The following is a 17,679-nucleotide window of genomic DNA, read 5'->3' on the forward strand; positions in this document are numbered from 1 at the left end:
AAAGTCTTGGTCTTGGGATTCCTTGGTTTTGATCCTGACTTGGTCTCGACCCCTCAAATATCTTGGTATTTTCTTAGTATTGGGATGCTCTGGTCTTGTTCTCGCCACCTTCAATTAAACTGATTCCAGCAGGTATGGTCAGTTGTTATGTTGGGTGTTATTGGTTCATTTTGTGGTGATTAGGGTGAGACAATATGAGTTCGAATTTTAGCCTATTTAGAGATTTGTTTGATTATCAGAGGTGAAATATGAGGCACATTTGGTGATGGTTTTGTCTACCAGTGTGGTGGTGCATCATCCTGATCCAATGTGGGATTTCATAAATCCCACCAAATATGTAGTAAATGGTCCCCAAAAGAAACATTATGTCAGCCAGAAATTAGAAATTCAGAAATCCACTGAACCCAATGCAAAACGTACTGTATGATTATAGATCTCCCATGCACAAGCAAATACAAGAGACTTCTGAAGGTGTCCTTTGTTATCAGGCACAGAGACATTTCCAGTGAGTTCTGGTCGGGCTGTTATTGTAAGGAAATAATCCATGTCTTTCACCTCGCAAGTCAGCTCGAAATCTGAAATTCAATGACAACAATAAAACTCAGCCTGAAAAACACAATGCGCCTCGCCAAGCTTCCTCTCTGCGATTGCATGACTGATTTTATGAACTACAAAAGGAAATTCCTTTCTCCCCGTCCAAAAGAGAAACGACGAAAAACACACAGCTGCCAGATCACTCAGCTTTGTTGCAGAGAGGCGAGACTTCTCGTGTACCTTTTTCAAAAACACGTTCGCTTACACAGTTTTCACTCCCTCACAAAAGCAGCACGCCGAGGTGCTGCACGCCAGGGTTTCCCTTCAGGAGATTTCCCAAGGTAGCAGCCCGCAGCTGTTAAAATGAACCTGTCAAATTATGGCACATGTTCAACAAAGGAACCCGATTCGTTGGTTTCCTAATTGTTGAAGGTTTGTTCAGTTTTGGCGAAGAGCAGCACAGGACCTCCGTATACTGCGGGTGCAGACTGTTTAAGGTGGTGCACTTAACTCCAATAATGTTAACAGAGGTTCCAGAGATGCATCAATTTAGCAAATGGTGGTAAAACTGACCTACGTGTCAGAGAAGTACCTTTTCATCATCTGAATCCATCTTTTCATCAGCATCAGCTGAATTTTCACCTTCCTGCTGCACTTTGGCGTATTCATTGAACAGTGAACACAAAGAGTTCAAACTGCACCCGATTCAGTCAAAAACGCATCTCATTAAGTTAAGAATGAACCGGATCCACTTAAAAATGCATCTGATGCAGACAAAAATGAACATTATTCCATTAGAAATTACAGTTAAAAAATGTACTTGATTCAGTTAGAAATGAACATTATTCAGTTAAAAATGCACCTAGTACAGATAAAAATGCATGTTATTCCATTACAAATGAACTTGATTCAGTTAAAAATTGACTTCATTTGTCTAAAAATGCATTTTATTCAGTCCAGATCAGTGTTTTTGTCAGTTCTCACCAGAGAAACAAGCTTTCTCTTCACATTGAATGGAAAAATCAAATCCATTTAAATAAATAACCACAAAAGATCTGCCGGCGGTCCTCAATCAGATGTGACGTGAACATGTGTTGATCAAACACTAACCACAAACACTCATATACCTTTTATTTCTTTTATTTCCAGGACTTGAAATCAATGTGTATTCTCTCTCTTTTAGTTTCAATATCTCAGCAAAAATAGAAGATATAAAGGGACACCTTGTGTTGGAAACAGGGACTGCAAAAGATTGTATTTTTTTTAAATAATTACACCAATTTCAGATAATCTGCAGCAAGAAAAGTCTCCTATAAAAGGCAAACTGATGAAATGAAGAAGCCTCAAAGCTGAAGCACAACTGAAAGAGGGCAAAAAAAGCAGAGCTGTATAGTTCTACCGTGTTTCTGAATTGTTTGCTGAAGTTTTAAATATTGTAAAAACAGTGTGATTAACAGTGGCGGCTGGTGATAAATTTCTTCCCCCCTCCCCCCCCGGAAACTTTTAAAGGGCTATTGAACAGAGAGCACTTATTAAGACTCTTTTATTAACATACTTGTGAACGAATAGAAGCAGAGGCTTCATTAATCCCTTTTAGAAAATGAATGTGTTTTGGGGCTGGTGTACTGGAAACGACAGTCTGAGTTTAGGGAAAACAAAAGGTATATCGGGTCTATTTTCAAACAACACATCAATTCCTCTCTGTTGAAAAAAACCTCAAAAAAATAACTATACTGGAGAAAGTTGAACCTGTCCTGCAAATTTTCAGCCAAATTTCTCCTTTCAAAGCGGTAAATTAGAAGAGATGTGACAAGAGTTAATAATCAGAGACTCACCGCTTGTTCTCTTCATCTCAACATCTCATGGAAACACGCGAGAACAAACCCGAACGGACTTTGAGCCAATCACTGCACAGCTCTGGCCAGGGGCCATTTAAAAAGCGCCCCAAGTCTCATGAAATGACGCTGATTTGTTTCATTTTCTGTCAGTCGCTCTGGTGTTAATCAGTAACTGGTGAGATCGCTACGAAGCCCCGCCTCCACAGGGCGGCTTTCCTCATCCCCCCAGGCTGCTCACACACACACACACACACACACACACACACACACACACACACACACACACACACACACACACACACACACACACACACACACACACACACACGCACACACACACACACACACACACACACACACACCCACACACACATTATTAGAGAGCGTGAAATCAAGAAATCCTCTCTTTTATTGAAGATTATCTGTAGAAAATGAAGCGAATACGGTTCATTGTTAGTTTGTTGACAGTATCACAGTTTATTCATATATCTTAGAATTAAAAAAAACAACATTCCTCTTGCTTTCACCAGGGGGGGGGCAGCGCCCTCTATTGACCAGCCGCCACTGGTGATTAAAGTCACATTTATCTAGATTGTCTTTTGAGTTCAGATGAGCTTTTCTTTTTAAAAGCCTCATAAAGCCGTCCGCCTTTGACACTTCTTTCTTCCTTTTTTTTGACTCAGTTTTATTTTTCCTTCCTGTCTGACCTTTCCAGCTGACATCGTTTTCGTTTTTTTTTTCATCAGGTGATATTGCTTTAATAACATGATCTATTTTTGCAGGGCTTAATAAAATGATCATTACTGTGGACTTTCAACGTCAAGATTATTATACTGAGTTTAAAAGTCTGATGAGAAATAATCATCTCGATGGGAAGAGTGCTGAATGGGAAGGTGTCAGTTTTCAGATGAAGTGGGATAACGAAAATAGTAGATTTCACTTAATGTGGAGGCCGCGCCTTGATCCATCAGTATTGTTTCATGTCATTTATTGAACAGTGAACACAAAACAGTTCAAACTGAACCTGATTCAGTCAAAAACGCATTTGATTCAATTAAAACTGCAGCAGTTTCAGTTAAAAATTCATTTGATTCCGGAAAGAATGAACGTTATTCCATTAGAAATTAGTTTAAAATGTACTTGATTCAGTTAGAAATGAATGTTATTCAGTTAAATATGTACCTAATTCAGATAAAAATGAATGAGAAATATTCCTTTTGATTGAAAAAGTTTTCCAAACATGCTGAACGGGAAGGTGTCAGTTTTCGGATTAATTGGAATCAAGAAAATAGTAAATTTTCCTAAATATTTCACTTAATATGGAGGCCACACCTTGAGCCATCAGCATTGTTTGATGTAGTTGGATTACAGGATGCAATGAAACTGTAATCAGGCTTCAAATTGTGTATTTATTCCGCAATTTAAAAACAGTTTTTTTTTTCATTTTAAACAATGAGAAATATCAGCCGATACCTGCTAAACATTGTTCCATAACCCGGATTAACTATGTATGTACTGTATATACAGCCCATGTGATTTTTGGATTATTTCAGTACAGCTTCTGGATTACAGTTTTGGGCTAATGTATTGTTTGAGGGATTTAGGATCAGACCCGGTGACACGCATCAAAGTATCCAAATAATATAGGGAGCAGTTCTGGGGGAGATAAGTAGAGCGCACTTATCTGGGGCAATGCCAGATTAATGCATTAATAATAACAAATGGGTGTAATCATGGTGTCTGCGTTACAAAGTGAGCATGAAGCCATCAGATCGATGACCCGTGTTTGTTGTGTGTTTGTTTTGTCACAGCAGGGAGGGACAGACACTCATCTCCAATCACCGTGCTGTACTTGTTGCATTTTGAAATCTTCATCTCGTATTCAAAATGCAACAAGTGCAAAGTGATGAGGCTCCCAGAGCCAAAACCAGTGTGTTTTGAATAATACATTGTGTATTATGGTGGGAAAAAGTGTCTCAATACAATCAAAAAAAAAACAACAGCACCCAGTAGTGGCCAACATGAAAACTACATTGTTTTCAGCTTTTCTGCCGTTTCCATGTCAACGGACGTCGTTTTCAAAACGTTCCTGTGTAAACGCAAAACGCTTCAGAAACGAAAATGCAAAAATGGTGTGTTTTCACTTGAAACTTAATGTGAACAGGGCCTCAGGTTCCCCAGTCACATGATGGCTTTCAGATTTATTTGCATTGAGAAAAATAAATCTGAGAAGATATTTTAAATTAATTGAATCTGTGAAATCAACAATCAAAAATGTGTATCTTTACACAGATATATGTAGGCTAGTATTGAAATGAAAAATAATAAAAAATTCAATTAAAAATTAATCCACACAACAAATAAATGATCTTGTTATCTGATGATGATGATGATGATGATGATGATGATGATGATGATGATTTATAATAATAGTAATAATGCATCAATATTATACAGTGCTTTTTTGGACAATCAAAGCCACTTTATATCAAGGAACACAAATAAAGAAAAATAAAACAAAATTAAGAGCTTCAGGAAAAGCAAGTTTGAACAGTTGGTTTTTGAGGAGTGTTGTGAAGTGCTTTACTGTGTTTCATTCTGTATTTCATCCATCCATCCATCCATCTTCTATCCCGCTTATCCAGTTCGGGGTCGCGGGGTGCTGGAGCCAATCCCAGCCGACTGTGGGCGAGGGCAGGGTACATCTTGGACAGTTTGCCAGTCTGTCATTTCCAAACACCAAATATTATAGCTATACAGGCGGGGTATATTGCTGTCTTAGTAAATCGATTATCAACAATCCATCGAAACTGTTTATACAGATGGATCTACACATCCTGAGACAGGAAAAACACTTAAATTAACTTTAGTAGGATTTTATTTTTAATTTAAAAAAAAAAGTATTTTTAAACAGACAAATTTAGCTTGACCGACATAAATACATTGTGCAAAAGGTTGTCATTTTCAAAAAAAAGTAGATGTAGTAGAATATTTTTATCAGTGCGGTTGTTGTGTGGCGATGAACACAGTGATGGTGTGTTTCTATAGCTATGTGGTGAGGTGAGCGTAGTGCTGCAGGTATAAATCAGAGATAAACAGTCAGAAACATTCTGCAGGAGTGAGTTTGTGTTCATGTGGAGAGAGAAAACTGGAGGAAACCCTGTGAAATTTGAAGGCTGGAGAATAGCTGGCAATAATCTGCTGTGTATGTGGGTATCATGGTGCTTTGGACATGGTCAATAGGCAGGATTAAGCTCTGCTTGGGAGTGATTTTTGGATTATTTCAGCATAGCGCTGGGATTACGTTTTCAGAATGAAATGGGATAAATAAGCTGCTGAACATGCCAACAACTGAGCAATTCCTGGAGGACGCGACGCTGACATGTTCCCCTCGTCTCTGTGCGCTTGTTTTTCAGACCTCCCAAGTTTCTCAGACCCTCACATTCCTCTAGTGGCTCGTGAGATTATGCAGCGAATGATCCGCCAGTTCGCTGCCGAATATACCTCAAAAACTACTCAGGACGACCCGCCCCTGCCCAACGGCACCATGAAGGACCAAAGCCTGCCGAGAGCGGTGTCTCTGGCCCCGGCCCCCAGCTCCTCGTCCGGGCCAGGCTCCCCTCAATCGTCTGCCTCCTCCTCTCCGTCCCCGACCCCGGGACCGTGCTACAGCCCCACCTCCTCCTCCGCCGCCGCCGCCACCGCCTCAGCACCCGCCTGCACCCCGAGCAGCAACGGTACAGGAGCCAGTAACAGTGGAGGTGGAGGAGCCTCAGGAGGAGGAGGAGGCACTGCTGCTGCCTCTGCACAGAACCCCGTCCTCAGCAAGCTTCTCATGGCCGACCAGGACGGCCCGCTGGACCTCACGGTGAAGAAGAACCAAGCCGATCCAGAACCGTGCCAGCAAGGTGAGAATAGCACTCAACACCCATTTAGCTCCTTCTGACATTAAACAACTTTCCACTACATCAAGCACAAAATAAAGCAGCGGTCAGGTAAAATTTTTAGTAAAGTTAGAAAAAAGCTTTTTCATGCTCTACATAGAACTTAAACACCAACCAAATGAATTCCCAAATACTAAAATACTATTCCATCAATTCAATTACCACATTATCACAAACTAAACCACAAACCTTTATAGATCATACTAATTATAACTCCTTTACCCAGTGTATCACTGATGTGCTCACAGAATAACATCATCAGTATATACGATAATCACAAACTAAAACTGAATAAAAGTTAAAATGTTGGGAAAATCTAAATCAGAACAGTGAGAGTAGTAAACACTATTTATCCCATACTTTTTTAAATGTGGGCTCAAGTAAGATACAATTGTATCAAGACATTTTTTTTTAAATAGCCTAAACTCATCTGGAAGATATTAAGATGGTCACATCTGAAGTTATATTCTAATTGATAGAATAAATCTCAGTACAGTACATGGAATATATTTTTGCAGGGGACCTCATTAGGAATCCTGAGATATTGTCAGAGATATCGACCGATGTCAGTCTTCTCTCTGAGCCCAAGTTGAGCTTGGGAACCTGGATAAATACCTACCTCGCTTACCCCATTGAAACACCTCCAAACAAATATAAAGGTGTCTAATTTTTATAATTAAGCTCTGTTTCAAAAATTAAATAAACAAATTTTTAAAATAGCATTTCTTTGCTTGGTGTGTTGTGAGAAGCGTTTAATACCTTAGGCACAGATTTTCCATTCTTAAATAGGTAACAGGAAACCAAATGTGGTTTTTTTTTGTCTCTGTGATTGAATAATTTCTCCTATTGACAGAAAACATTTATATCGCTTCACATCAGATGATGGAACTCATTTGTTTTCTCTCTGATTGGATATTAACACGTAGATAGCTGCACATATCAGTTCATTTCCTCCGCGCAACCTGAAATTTAACACTCCTCCTCCCGCTCCCGAACAGACGACAGAAAAGCCATCAGCTCTGTGTCGGGCTCTGAAATGTAGCCCGCCGCTCAATCTCCGTTTAATCAAACCAAACCAGTGGGGGGTCGACTTTTTTTGATCACCGAACAGCGGCTGCAGCCTCCGAGCAGCGAGCTCGCGGTTTGGAGTCGCATCCGGAGCATGACCGCTCAGCCCCTCTAATTCCAGCTTTTTAGAATCTGCTTACCATAAGCCTCCTTAATTTTCACACAAAAAAAAAGATGGGGGCGTTTACGCTCGTCTTCACGCTCCAAATTTATCTCACTCTGCCTCGCAAACCTAAAACAAATTTCGAACAAAATTCAGTCACAGATTAAAGCCTCAAAGCTGGTTCGTACACACGTGACATTTTACCATCATTCCATTATATCATGCTTTGAATGAAGGCCCAAAGAAATGTGCTGTGTTCTTCCTCATGTCACCATTGCCTGGAAGATGAAACACAGTTGAAGTTTTATTGGATTCAGTTGGAAGTTGTAGGATCATTTTTTTTGATACCAAACTTGACACTTCAAATTTTCACGTGTTACATCTGTGGGCAAGACACTGGACCTCTAGTTCCTCCCAACGGGGTGCGGCCACCTTTACATAGTAGCCATGGAAATTTGTCCGAGCTTGAATCTTCAACGACTTTCTCTTTTTTCTTTGAAGGTCTCTCTGTCAGCTTTCAATTTCTAACTCATTTTAGTTCATGGACAAACCTGTTGAAACATGCCACATGCTATTGTGATAACAATGTGATTCCTTATCATTTAAAACACTTGTGTAGATGATGATGGTGATGATGATGATGATGATGATGATGATGATGATGATGATGATGCCTTTGTGCTTTGGGATTTGTTTTTTCAAATAACAACACTCTTTCTCTTTCGAAGTTTTCAAATCGATTAATCGCTCTAATTTTTGTGAATTAATCAAGATTAATTGCACTTTGTTCATATTTCAGTCTGACAAATATTCCACTTTATTCATCAGTCCGCCAGTGCATGGAAACATACTTAATGAAAGTTCATTCCATTCTTTGCGATCTGTAGGTTGTTGTAGCATGTTGATATCGCATAAATACTTAGGATGTGTTTTTGCAGCCCTCAAAGAAATCTTAACTTAATCCTTTCAAAGGAAAACAAAGGGGCTTACTTGAAGTTTTATTTAGATTTTGAACCAAATGTTTCAATAAGAATTTATGCAACAAATGATATGAAGAAAAAAATGTAATCATATGACAACATCTTATATAATACAAGATCATAACCGGTGGTGTCGGTATACTCTTGATTATTGCCTTGTGGCAGCCCAGAAACAGTTTGTTTTTTGTTTGTTTTTACAAAGCAACTATTTATTAAAAATCCGTCCAAAGTATTTACTCATTGTGACAAAATTTCAGTATAGATAATCGGTTAGCAATACTTAGTAATGATCTGCCCTACTCTGTGTCTAAATTGGCTCGTCAGCCCTCATGCTGCATGGTAAACAGTCATTAACCAATCACATCAGTGAGTATCAGCCAATCAGAGGCAGAGTAGGACGGGTCATGGCTTCATCATCCTAGGAAAAGAAATAGGCAATCTGGCTCACAGATACTGCTGAGTGGTGCATCATGGGGGATTTAGAAATGAGTGTACGCAATGCTGACTGAAATATAGGTGGGTATACTTCGTATACCTGCGTATACCCTGGACTGTATTACCTAGAACCTGTGCGATGGTCTCATGATTGTTTATAAAAAATTGTACTCAAAGCAACTGCTTTCACCAAAGGCCACAGAAGTTGCCAACTGCATCTTTCAGTGGAAAAGTACAAACATTTTTAGCCAAAAAGTCCTTTATTTCTAAGTTAACTTGATGATTTTCGTGGAATATGATCTTAAACTACATTAATTTGAGGAAACATATCTGATTCTTCAAATCGTACAGTGATAGCTCTGATGCTTGCATGTATTCTATCATGGGAATGTATGAAAAAAAAAAAAAAAAAGGTAGAGAAGCGAGACTCTTGAGAGGATCTTGATACGGTGTTTTCTCTATCGTATCTATAACAAGCAATCACTCTTGATTGTTTCATCAGTCCAGACTCTCAGTCGACCATCTCATGTTCTATCAATTAGTTCTAACACAGAGTCGTTATTATATCAGTCACTGAGAAAGACACACGGCACACAGCCTGGTCTGATCCGTGTACATTCAGATCACGGTACTCAGCATGGTCAGACAGTGTCAGTATGAGTTGCAGTTCATGATCAGATTAGAATTGAAAGCACGTTGCTGCATAAATATTATATTATTTGTGGTAGACTCTTTAATACAGCGCGATCTGCAGCTTTCGTTACGTCCACCAGTGTGTTTAGCGACGATAAAGCATCCTAATGTAGACGTAGCTGATGATTAAAATCTTCATTAACTCAAAGAGATCGCTCATTAGTGTGATTTGTTATATGGAATTGATCATGATTGCGATCTCTGGTTGTTATTGTATGTGTGGCGTAAGTGTGTTTTGTTTGGGAACACACGCACGCATGCATACACACACACACACACACACACACACACACACACACACACACACACACACACACACTCACGCACAACCTTTGTGTCCTACTTTCAAACGCATCAAGTATGTGTATTTATGGACATTTACATTTCCAGATTAATTATTTTCCACTGTCCACTGTGCCACATAATGACTGTGTTTCCTATCACCTAATGTTTTTTTTTTCCCCTTTTCTTTTTTGTCCGATTAAACCACAAAAAGCTCTGGAAGATTAGCGAGCTCGTCCTGTATCTATGGAGGGTTTTGTGGGTTAGGAAGGTCAAAGGGTCCGCTGCACTTTAGGGATTAAATGGACCGATCGTGAACGTGGATTCTGCGGGTTTGTTAGTGCTGTATTTACGGTTTTTAGAAAGTGAACTGATGGGGATTTAAAGAAGTTCATTTCAAAGTGCAGTATTTCCCATTAACCCTATGTGGCTCTGCAGATTGCTAATACATGTAAGCAGGGCAGCATCGGGGCAGTATCGGCGCAAATCTGTCAGTGTGGTACTAATATCAGCACAATGTGACACGTCAAGATAATTTGCAATATTGTGAATTTTCCAACATTTGTATTTATTTTTATTTCGATATAGTCAAGCTAAAACAATTGGAACTAGCCTTCCTTACATTATAGCATCTGAAATCTAGTATAACTACATATATAAAACTTATATTTGATTGGTGATTGTGTCTTCGATTAAGTGTGATCCTATAGTTTACTGAGAAGATTGATGCTGGTGTGGATAGAGACGCCAAAAAAGCTGTATGTTTGACTGAAAAGTAAAAAAAAATAAAATTAAGTATTGTCTTTACTGTATGAAATAAGATTTTTCTATGAACAGGAAAGCCTGAGAACTAGTGTAATAACATCTGTTGGCTTCATCTTAGCGAGCTTTAGGCGTTTGCTAGCATCATTGTTAGCACAATTAGCATCATCGTCATTCACTCAGTAAGTGTTGAATTAGTTTATATATTGTAGCTAAATATATGATCTGTAGTAAACAAAAGTTCGCAGAAATATAAAATTAGGGTCCAAACCCAAACAGAGGTGGACAAAACCCTATTGTAATGCAAGGTATTGTTATTATTATTGTTGTTGCTGTTGTTGTTGTTGTTGTTGTTGTCCGAACCCAAACAGAGCAGTATGAGCTCCGCTTGGAATCCAAGGAATTATTATTTTGCTCCTCTTTGACAGATGAAGGTGCTCCATTTTTTAACGGCCTGAACGTGGTCAAACCTTCTTGAAAATTTGCGAACACGTCACAAGTGGTTTAAAATGTTATATTTTACAGTCACGGTGCATGAGTCGATAGCCTCCTCTACATTGTTTTCACATTTGCAACATCTAATATGTGCATAAAGGTTACACCTACATCCAAGAAGTTTGGTAGACATATGCAGCACGTCAGGCTGCCCGAAATTATGATTGACAGCCATACTCTAAATTCAACAGGAAGTCCGCCATTTTGCATTATGCATGAAACACAATCATCCTAGAGATAAGGGATAAGTCCTAGAGACCTGACATTTGGCCAGTATATACAACAGGCCTTCCTGATGACTCAAAGGGCGAGGCTATAAAACATGGAAGTGATGTGTAACTCTGCTCTTCATGCTTCAATTTGCCTGAAACTTCACAGGTGTCATCACAATGCTGCCATGAACCCCTCCATATGCTAATGTCCATTCACAGTCATAGCGCCACTTATTGGTAAGAGGAAGTTTAAGAAATCATATTTTAACATACCATGGTCCCAAACTTTGTGATATCCTTGAGATTGGTAGGGATAATGAAGCACATCAGAATACACAAAAATGTCATGACACCCAAACTCTTAACCCAACAGCAAGTCAACCATTTGGCATGAACTGTGAAATTCTCCTGTTGACTCCTCCTACAGGGTCAATCCATGAGACCTAAGATTTGGCCTGTTCTTCCTGATTGAAAGGGTATCAAAATTTGTCTGCCAAAGTCAAAGGGCATGGCTGTGGCAGCCTGCCGAAATTCTGATGGTTCGCCATGAAACAGCAAGTGAAACAGCAAGCAGGTGTCTCCTCTGCCTGTCACCCTTGTGTCCAGGCAGCTCCTCCTTTATGAGCAGAGAGGTGATTAAGACCCTGATGGGAATCAGGTGCGCTGCCTCACTTTACATGCTTCATCAAACACCTCCCTTGATCAAATCCATATGCCAATGTCCATACACAGACATAGCGCCACCTGCAGGCAACAGGAAAGATCATCTTTTACATTTTTATGTGTTATTATTACCACCTACGTGAACACACGTGACTTTTCGTCAAAGTGCCAGTCTGTGGCAGTCCTCTGAACTTTGATGTGTCGGGTCCGACAGACACAGGTCCTGTAATGAGCTGCAGGTCCACACTAAAACACACGAAGCCTCGGCATGCACTACCTTCCAATGTGCGTGGGTGTTTGAGGACCCGTTCAACGCTGCTTGCAGCTTTAATTACCATTTGATCTTTGTTTTAAGGGCTCTATACATTTAGAAGTTAAAGACCAATGTCAGGCTGACGATTATTTCTGAGTTTATAACCTGAATTAGAGCACGAATCTCTGTTACGAACGTCTTGCTCCTTCAATGTAACTTTAAAGTGGTAAAAATGGTTAAATTATTAAGTGAGTATATCAGATATCAGGCTCGTTTCGACGTAGGGGCTTTGGGTTCACTGAACTTTCATTCTGGCTGAATTAGCATGCTAGCCCCACTTATGGAAGTCATTCATTTTAAACATGACCTCAAAAATTATGAAAATTGATAAATCCATGAAGTAGAAAGTCAGATTGAGTACAACTGATAAATGATGCAATCTGCCACTGTTAACTTAAATCTGACATATTTAAAAGCTTTAAAATAGGCTTGTGGGGCATTTACTGACATATTTTAAGCTTGAGAAAATATTGAGGCTGTTAAAAACAAAATCTTTGTCAGATATTTGCTCAAAAACATATTGGGACAAATGACTGTTTACATTGTTTGGGTAATTCCTAAAACGCTAATTCCTCATTGATTCTTGATGAGTTTCTCAGATAATAGAGGACTGACAGTGTTTCTGGTTCGGTTTGGTTCATGCCAATTGTGGTGCTACATCTTCTGCCAACCTGATATTAAGGAGATCTGCTGACCTAATTTTCCATTCAAACATATTTGCAAATAAACTGAGATTTCACACACAGCATGTTACCATATTTCCAAGAGCTCATTTTGTAATGTGTCACAGTGTCCACCTGTTCTGAAGCATGTTTTTATTTTTTCCCACTTTACTGAAATTAAGAAGAAAATAGATTCATATCACACGATGCTCTCCGAGCTTTGCATGTACAGTCTGATTTTGAATGTGTTCTATCTCATTTCAGTAGTGTCAAAAAGTAAAACTTGGCAGGAGAATTAACATGAATTAACATATAGAGGAGTCGGCTGTATATCCCCTGAGTAATTTCTCCCATAGGTTCAGGAATATGCTATGGTTGCCATGGGAACTACCTCTCTGCACAGGTTAATCAGATTTTGATTGCGATTCAAAACGATGTATAGGAAGATTTCAAATGAAAATCAGAGACGTCAAACCGGACTGAGGGAGGGGGAGAAAATAGAAAGAGATAGAGTGTGTGTGCGTTTAGAGGAAACTGATCTTGTCGGGTAAATAATGTCTGAAAGCATCGGGATTGTGACCAAGTATTACTGGACTAGATGAGCTGTTAACGCCGTAGCTTTTGATGTCCTAATACCGAACGCTGATAAATTATAGATTAGTTTATGGTTTTCTGATTCTGCAATCTGAGACATATGTAATGTAATCTGATGTGTGTCTTTCCTCAGATGGCGTCCTGGACCTCTCCACCAAGAAGAACCAGAGTGCAGGCAGCCCAAAATCCTCACTCAGCTGCAACACCGCGCCTGGGGCCAAAGGGTAAGACATGGGGACAAATGGGATCGGCCCCCCCACAGTCACGTGGGGGTGTGTGAAAGCAGTGCTGTGTCTCTGAGAGGACACTGGAGACTCTGTGGAAATGTGGCCCTGGGTGATGATGTCAACATTCAGCTGCCAAACCGCAGCCGGCCGCCTCGTTTTATTCCAACAAACACTGATTTCACAGGGCGCGATAACGATCATAGCGTCTGTCAAAGTGGCAGGAAGGCTTAACAGGGCATCAAAGATACAGTGTGTGGGCCAAAACCCAGTTTTGATCAGAACACAGAGTCTGAGTTACTGAGATTCAGCACAAAACCTGATAAATTACATGTATTCAGTCATTTTTTTACTGAAGAACGCTGGAAACAAAAATGTGATTTTGTAGAGTATATATATATATATATATATATAAATACTTGATTTTCTGTTGCCTTTGTATTTCAGCAGTCCATAAAATCTTATAATGTGAAACAGATCAGGAAACGTGGCATTCAGTCATGAGTTGGACTATGATTGAAGCTCGGTGAGGATTGATCCTCTCACACTTTGAAAACCCCTCATCTGATCCAAGATGTCACTGAAACAGGCGTGCACAGCACATAAAACTATTTTTCCCTTGTTTAAACCACAAATTCAACCTTAAGTGGTATTAGAATTCATTTAAAATGTGAGTTTCTTGAAACAAAGCTGGAGTGCACTTTAAACAGAGTAATCAAACAATTTATTGAGTTCAGGCGTCACAGCAGCACCAACAAGGCTTCAGATATGCTGTGGTTAGCAGGGAAAGTATGCAATAGTCGGCATAGGATCCTTGAACATTTTCATAAAAGATGCATAAAGCAGCGATGAGCAGCGATGAGCAGTGAATCAGTGCCACAGGGAGCGAGTTCAACCTCTTGAGAGATGCACCATGCAACTACATTTGTAAGCGTTCTCTTCTCTGCTCTCGCCCTGTTGGAAGACGCACTTTTCTCCAGGCGTGGACTTTGCTCCATGAGGTGCAGTCAGCATGCCCGAAAGAGGCGAGAGTAGCTGTGTATAAGTTTGAGTTAAAGTTTGAGTTGTCCTCGTGGAAAACTTCAATCACAGCTATGTTGGAACAGTCAGTCATGTAATAAAATCCATATAAAAGAGACAGTAGCTATAATTAGGCTGCAGTGTTGACTTGACGATGATGCGAAGCAAAGGTCTCCAAAGTTTCTCGACTTTTTCGAGGTACTTTCTTCGATCTGATCGGAGTCATCCCCCCGCAACTTCTGCCAACGCCTCCCACCTCTCGTATCTCCCTTATCAGTTTCACCCCGGTGATCGATAACCCAGCCATCACCAGTCCCATGGCAAAAGTTGTACGTATTTGTTGCAGGTATTTATAATCTTCGTCTCTCTTTGACCCGCCCTAGAGTGAGGCCTCAACCCGCACCACGATGGAGGCCGGGACGGATTTCCGTATCGACAATCGCCGGCATTGCATCCCTTTAATTTATTGATGAACCCACGATGCCTTGAAGTCATGTTTGAATCTTTAGCTGTTGTCCTCGGTGGGTGAGATAGAAAGAAAGAAAGAAAGAAAAAAACTTAACAATTAACAACAATTGCATTTGCCATTTTTCAGAACATATGTTTGATCTGCAGGTCAGATATGGATCTGGCGAGGTTTAATCCAGGAAGCACATGTGGGCATAGAGAACCTGAAGACCATGCGTCTCTTAGAGAATACACCTCCAACCTCTTCTGAGTTGACACAGCTCAGAAGAGTCGCAAAAGAAAACAAGTTCTCGTGAAAACTAATTCTGCCCACGGTGGATACAAAACCTCCAAATACATAGCTACTTTTGGATTAAAACAACCGGATAAATGTTATCCAGAGAGCAACAACAGTCATCGACTTTGATTAATGGATCCAGCTTTTACCCAGAGGCTTTAATGGATCTGCCTGCTTTATTATGCTGCTATTGTTTTAGCTGCTGTTTGAGCCTGCCATGCTAATGAAAACCTCTCAGAAGATAGTTATTGGATCAGCAAATGCTGGTTAAAAGTCAAAGGAATAAAAGCTGCTCTCGTTTCCTTGGCTCAGCTGCGTCAGACTTGGCAAACTCTGCACTTAATGAGATGATTTCAAGCTTCAAGCTGCAGGTATTTGAACAACACGACTCCACAATAAACCAATTAAACTCACAGGTGTTACAAAAACAAAAGTAATGGTGTAAAATTATAGATTTAAAACGGGTGAAGCTGTGTTTGCTGTTTGGTTTCTACCAATGTTTAATAGGAAACTGGACACTTTTAGCTCAATCAATCCAGTGGGAGCCGTTTGGGCTTCAGTGTGTTGCTCAAGGACACTTGGACAGATGGGAGATCTAACCTGCCACTTTCCGCTCTACGTACTGAGCCATGGAGAAAACCCACATATGCAAAAAGGCCCAGAAATGACCTCATGACCTTCTTGTTCTGCATGTATATAATTCAATATTATTTCTATAACGCCAAATACAACACAGTCGTCTCACGAGAAAACCCAACGATTCCACAAGAGCAACTCGAGGGGACGGTGGAAGGAGACCTTCTGTAGAACAAGACACAGAGGTGCACACTGTTTTGGTTTGCGTTCAGGGATAGAAGGGCAGAAAAGGACAGAGGGGAGGAATTCAAACCCTGCTTCTTTTAAGGGGAAACACAAGCAAAAGCAACAAAACAGATCAGCTTCTGTCATAATTCTAACAATTTTTGACCTCTGTTTATCAGGGCGATGATCCTTTTTACTTCAGACATATAATTAATCTTAGAAATCATAAAATATTTCTGCATATTTACATTTATATACAATAATAAAGACAGTTCATGTATTAAGTACTCATATCACTGAAGCTACAGTCTCTATAAACCCACTCATAACGCTTGTACCATGACGTCCTTCTGCTCACCACAATTTTGCAGTGTACAGACATTTACAGTGGGCAAGAGAAGACATTCTGTTTGTATTGTAGTTTCCTAAAATATGGCTACTTACTTTTGTCATCCACATTTCAAACAATGTCCCAGCTTTTCCTAATTTAACGTTGCAGACATTCAAGTCTTTCTAACAGACACTTGTTTTCATTTTGCTATTTACTCTGGCGTAGATTGATCTGCTTCATTTCCACAATACGGAGAGCAGTTTTTCAACCGTGGAGAAATATTCCCAATCCAGCACCAGAAGTAAAATTAGAAGCAGTACCTGAAACCCCTCAGGACATGGATTCAGTCTCCTTTCTGAAACCCCCAAAGACCCATCTCCACTCCAAATACCCCGAGGCCCTCAGGTCCTGAGCCTCGCTCCCACTGAGCCTTCTAATGATGGGGGTCATGTAATATTAACTACAGTAGGAGGCACAGACTGGCGTTCCACCCCCCGCTAACACCAATTCATCTTCCACAAGTAGAAAATCCCTGAAGCACACAGAGGGCCAGTGAGTGCATCACAGGTTACTTGGACTTTAATTTAAAATAAACCTCAAGAACCCCACAATTTCCTCTGGGATAGGATCTGATTTTAATATTTTAGAGGCGTTGCTTGTACTATTTCTGTTAGCTAATTGGCCTCAATGTATTTCGGTCAGCAAGAATAATATCTTTTTTGTTTGATGCAAAAATCTAAATGTTTTGGAGGATTATCCACAAATACCAACAGTAGTTACTGACTAAATCTACAGAGAATGTAAAGACGACAATACCTAAAACACAGAACACTAACACGGGGCGAGGGATCACATATCTGACACTCAGATGCCAAAGCTTCGCCGTTTGTCTCGTTGGGGATGCCCCTTTGTCACGCTTATGCTTTTCTTCTCTCTTTTTTTTTTCTCTTGAGAAGCGTGCTGTTGCTGAATCGTCTGAT

The 17,679-nt window shown here is 40.0% G+C and overlaps 1 protein-coding gene across 1 annotated transcript in view; it reads left to right on the plus strand.

Annotated features, from left to right (window-relative positions):
* Window positions 1-17,679, plus strand: part of lcor (ligand dependent nuclear receptor corepressor) — a 96,676-nt gene that overhangs the window by 75,910 nt on the left and 3,087 nt on the right. The window contains exons 5-6 of the mRNA XM_080463664.1: window positions 5,789-6,280; window positions 13,712-13,802. Of these exons, the coding sequence (XP_080319790.1) occupies window positions 5,789-6,280; window positions 13,712-13,802 (583 nt within the window). The remainder of the gene's footprint in view (window positions 1-5,788; window positions 6,281-13,711; window positions 13,803-17,679) is intronic.

The sequence above is a fragment of the Lipophrys pholis genome (genome assembly GCF_963383615.2).
Source record: "Lipophrys pholis genome assembly, chromosome: 5".
Lineage (NCBI taxonomy): Eukaryota > Metazoa > Chordata > Actinopteri > Blenniiformes > Blenniidae > Lipophrys > Lipophrys pholis.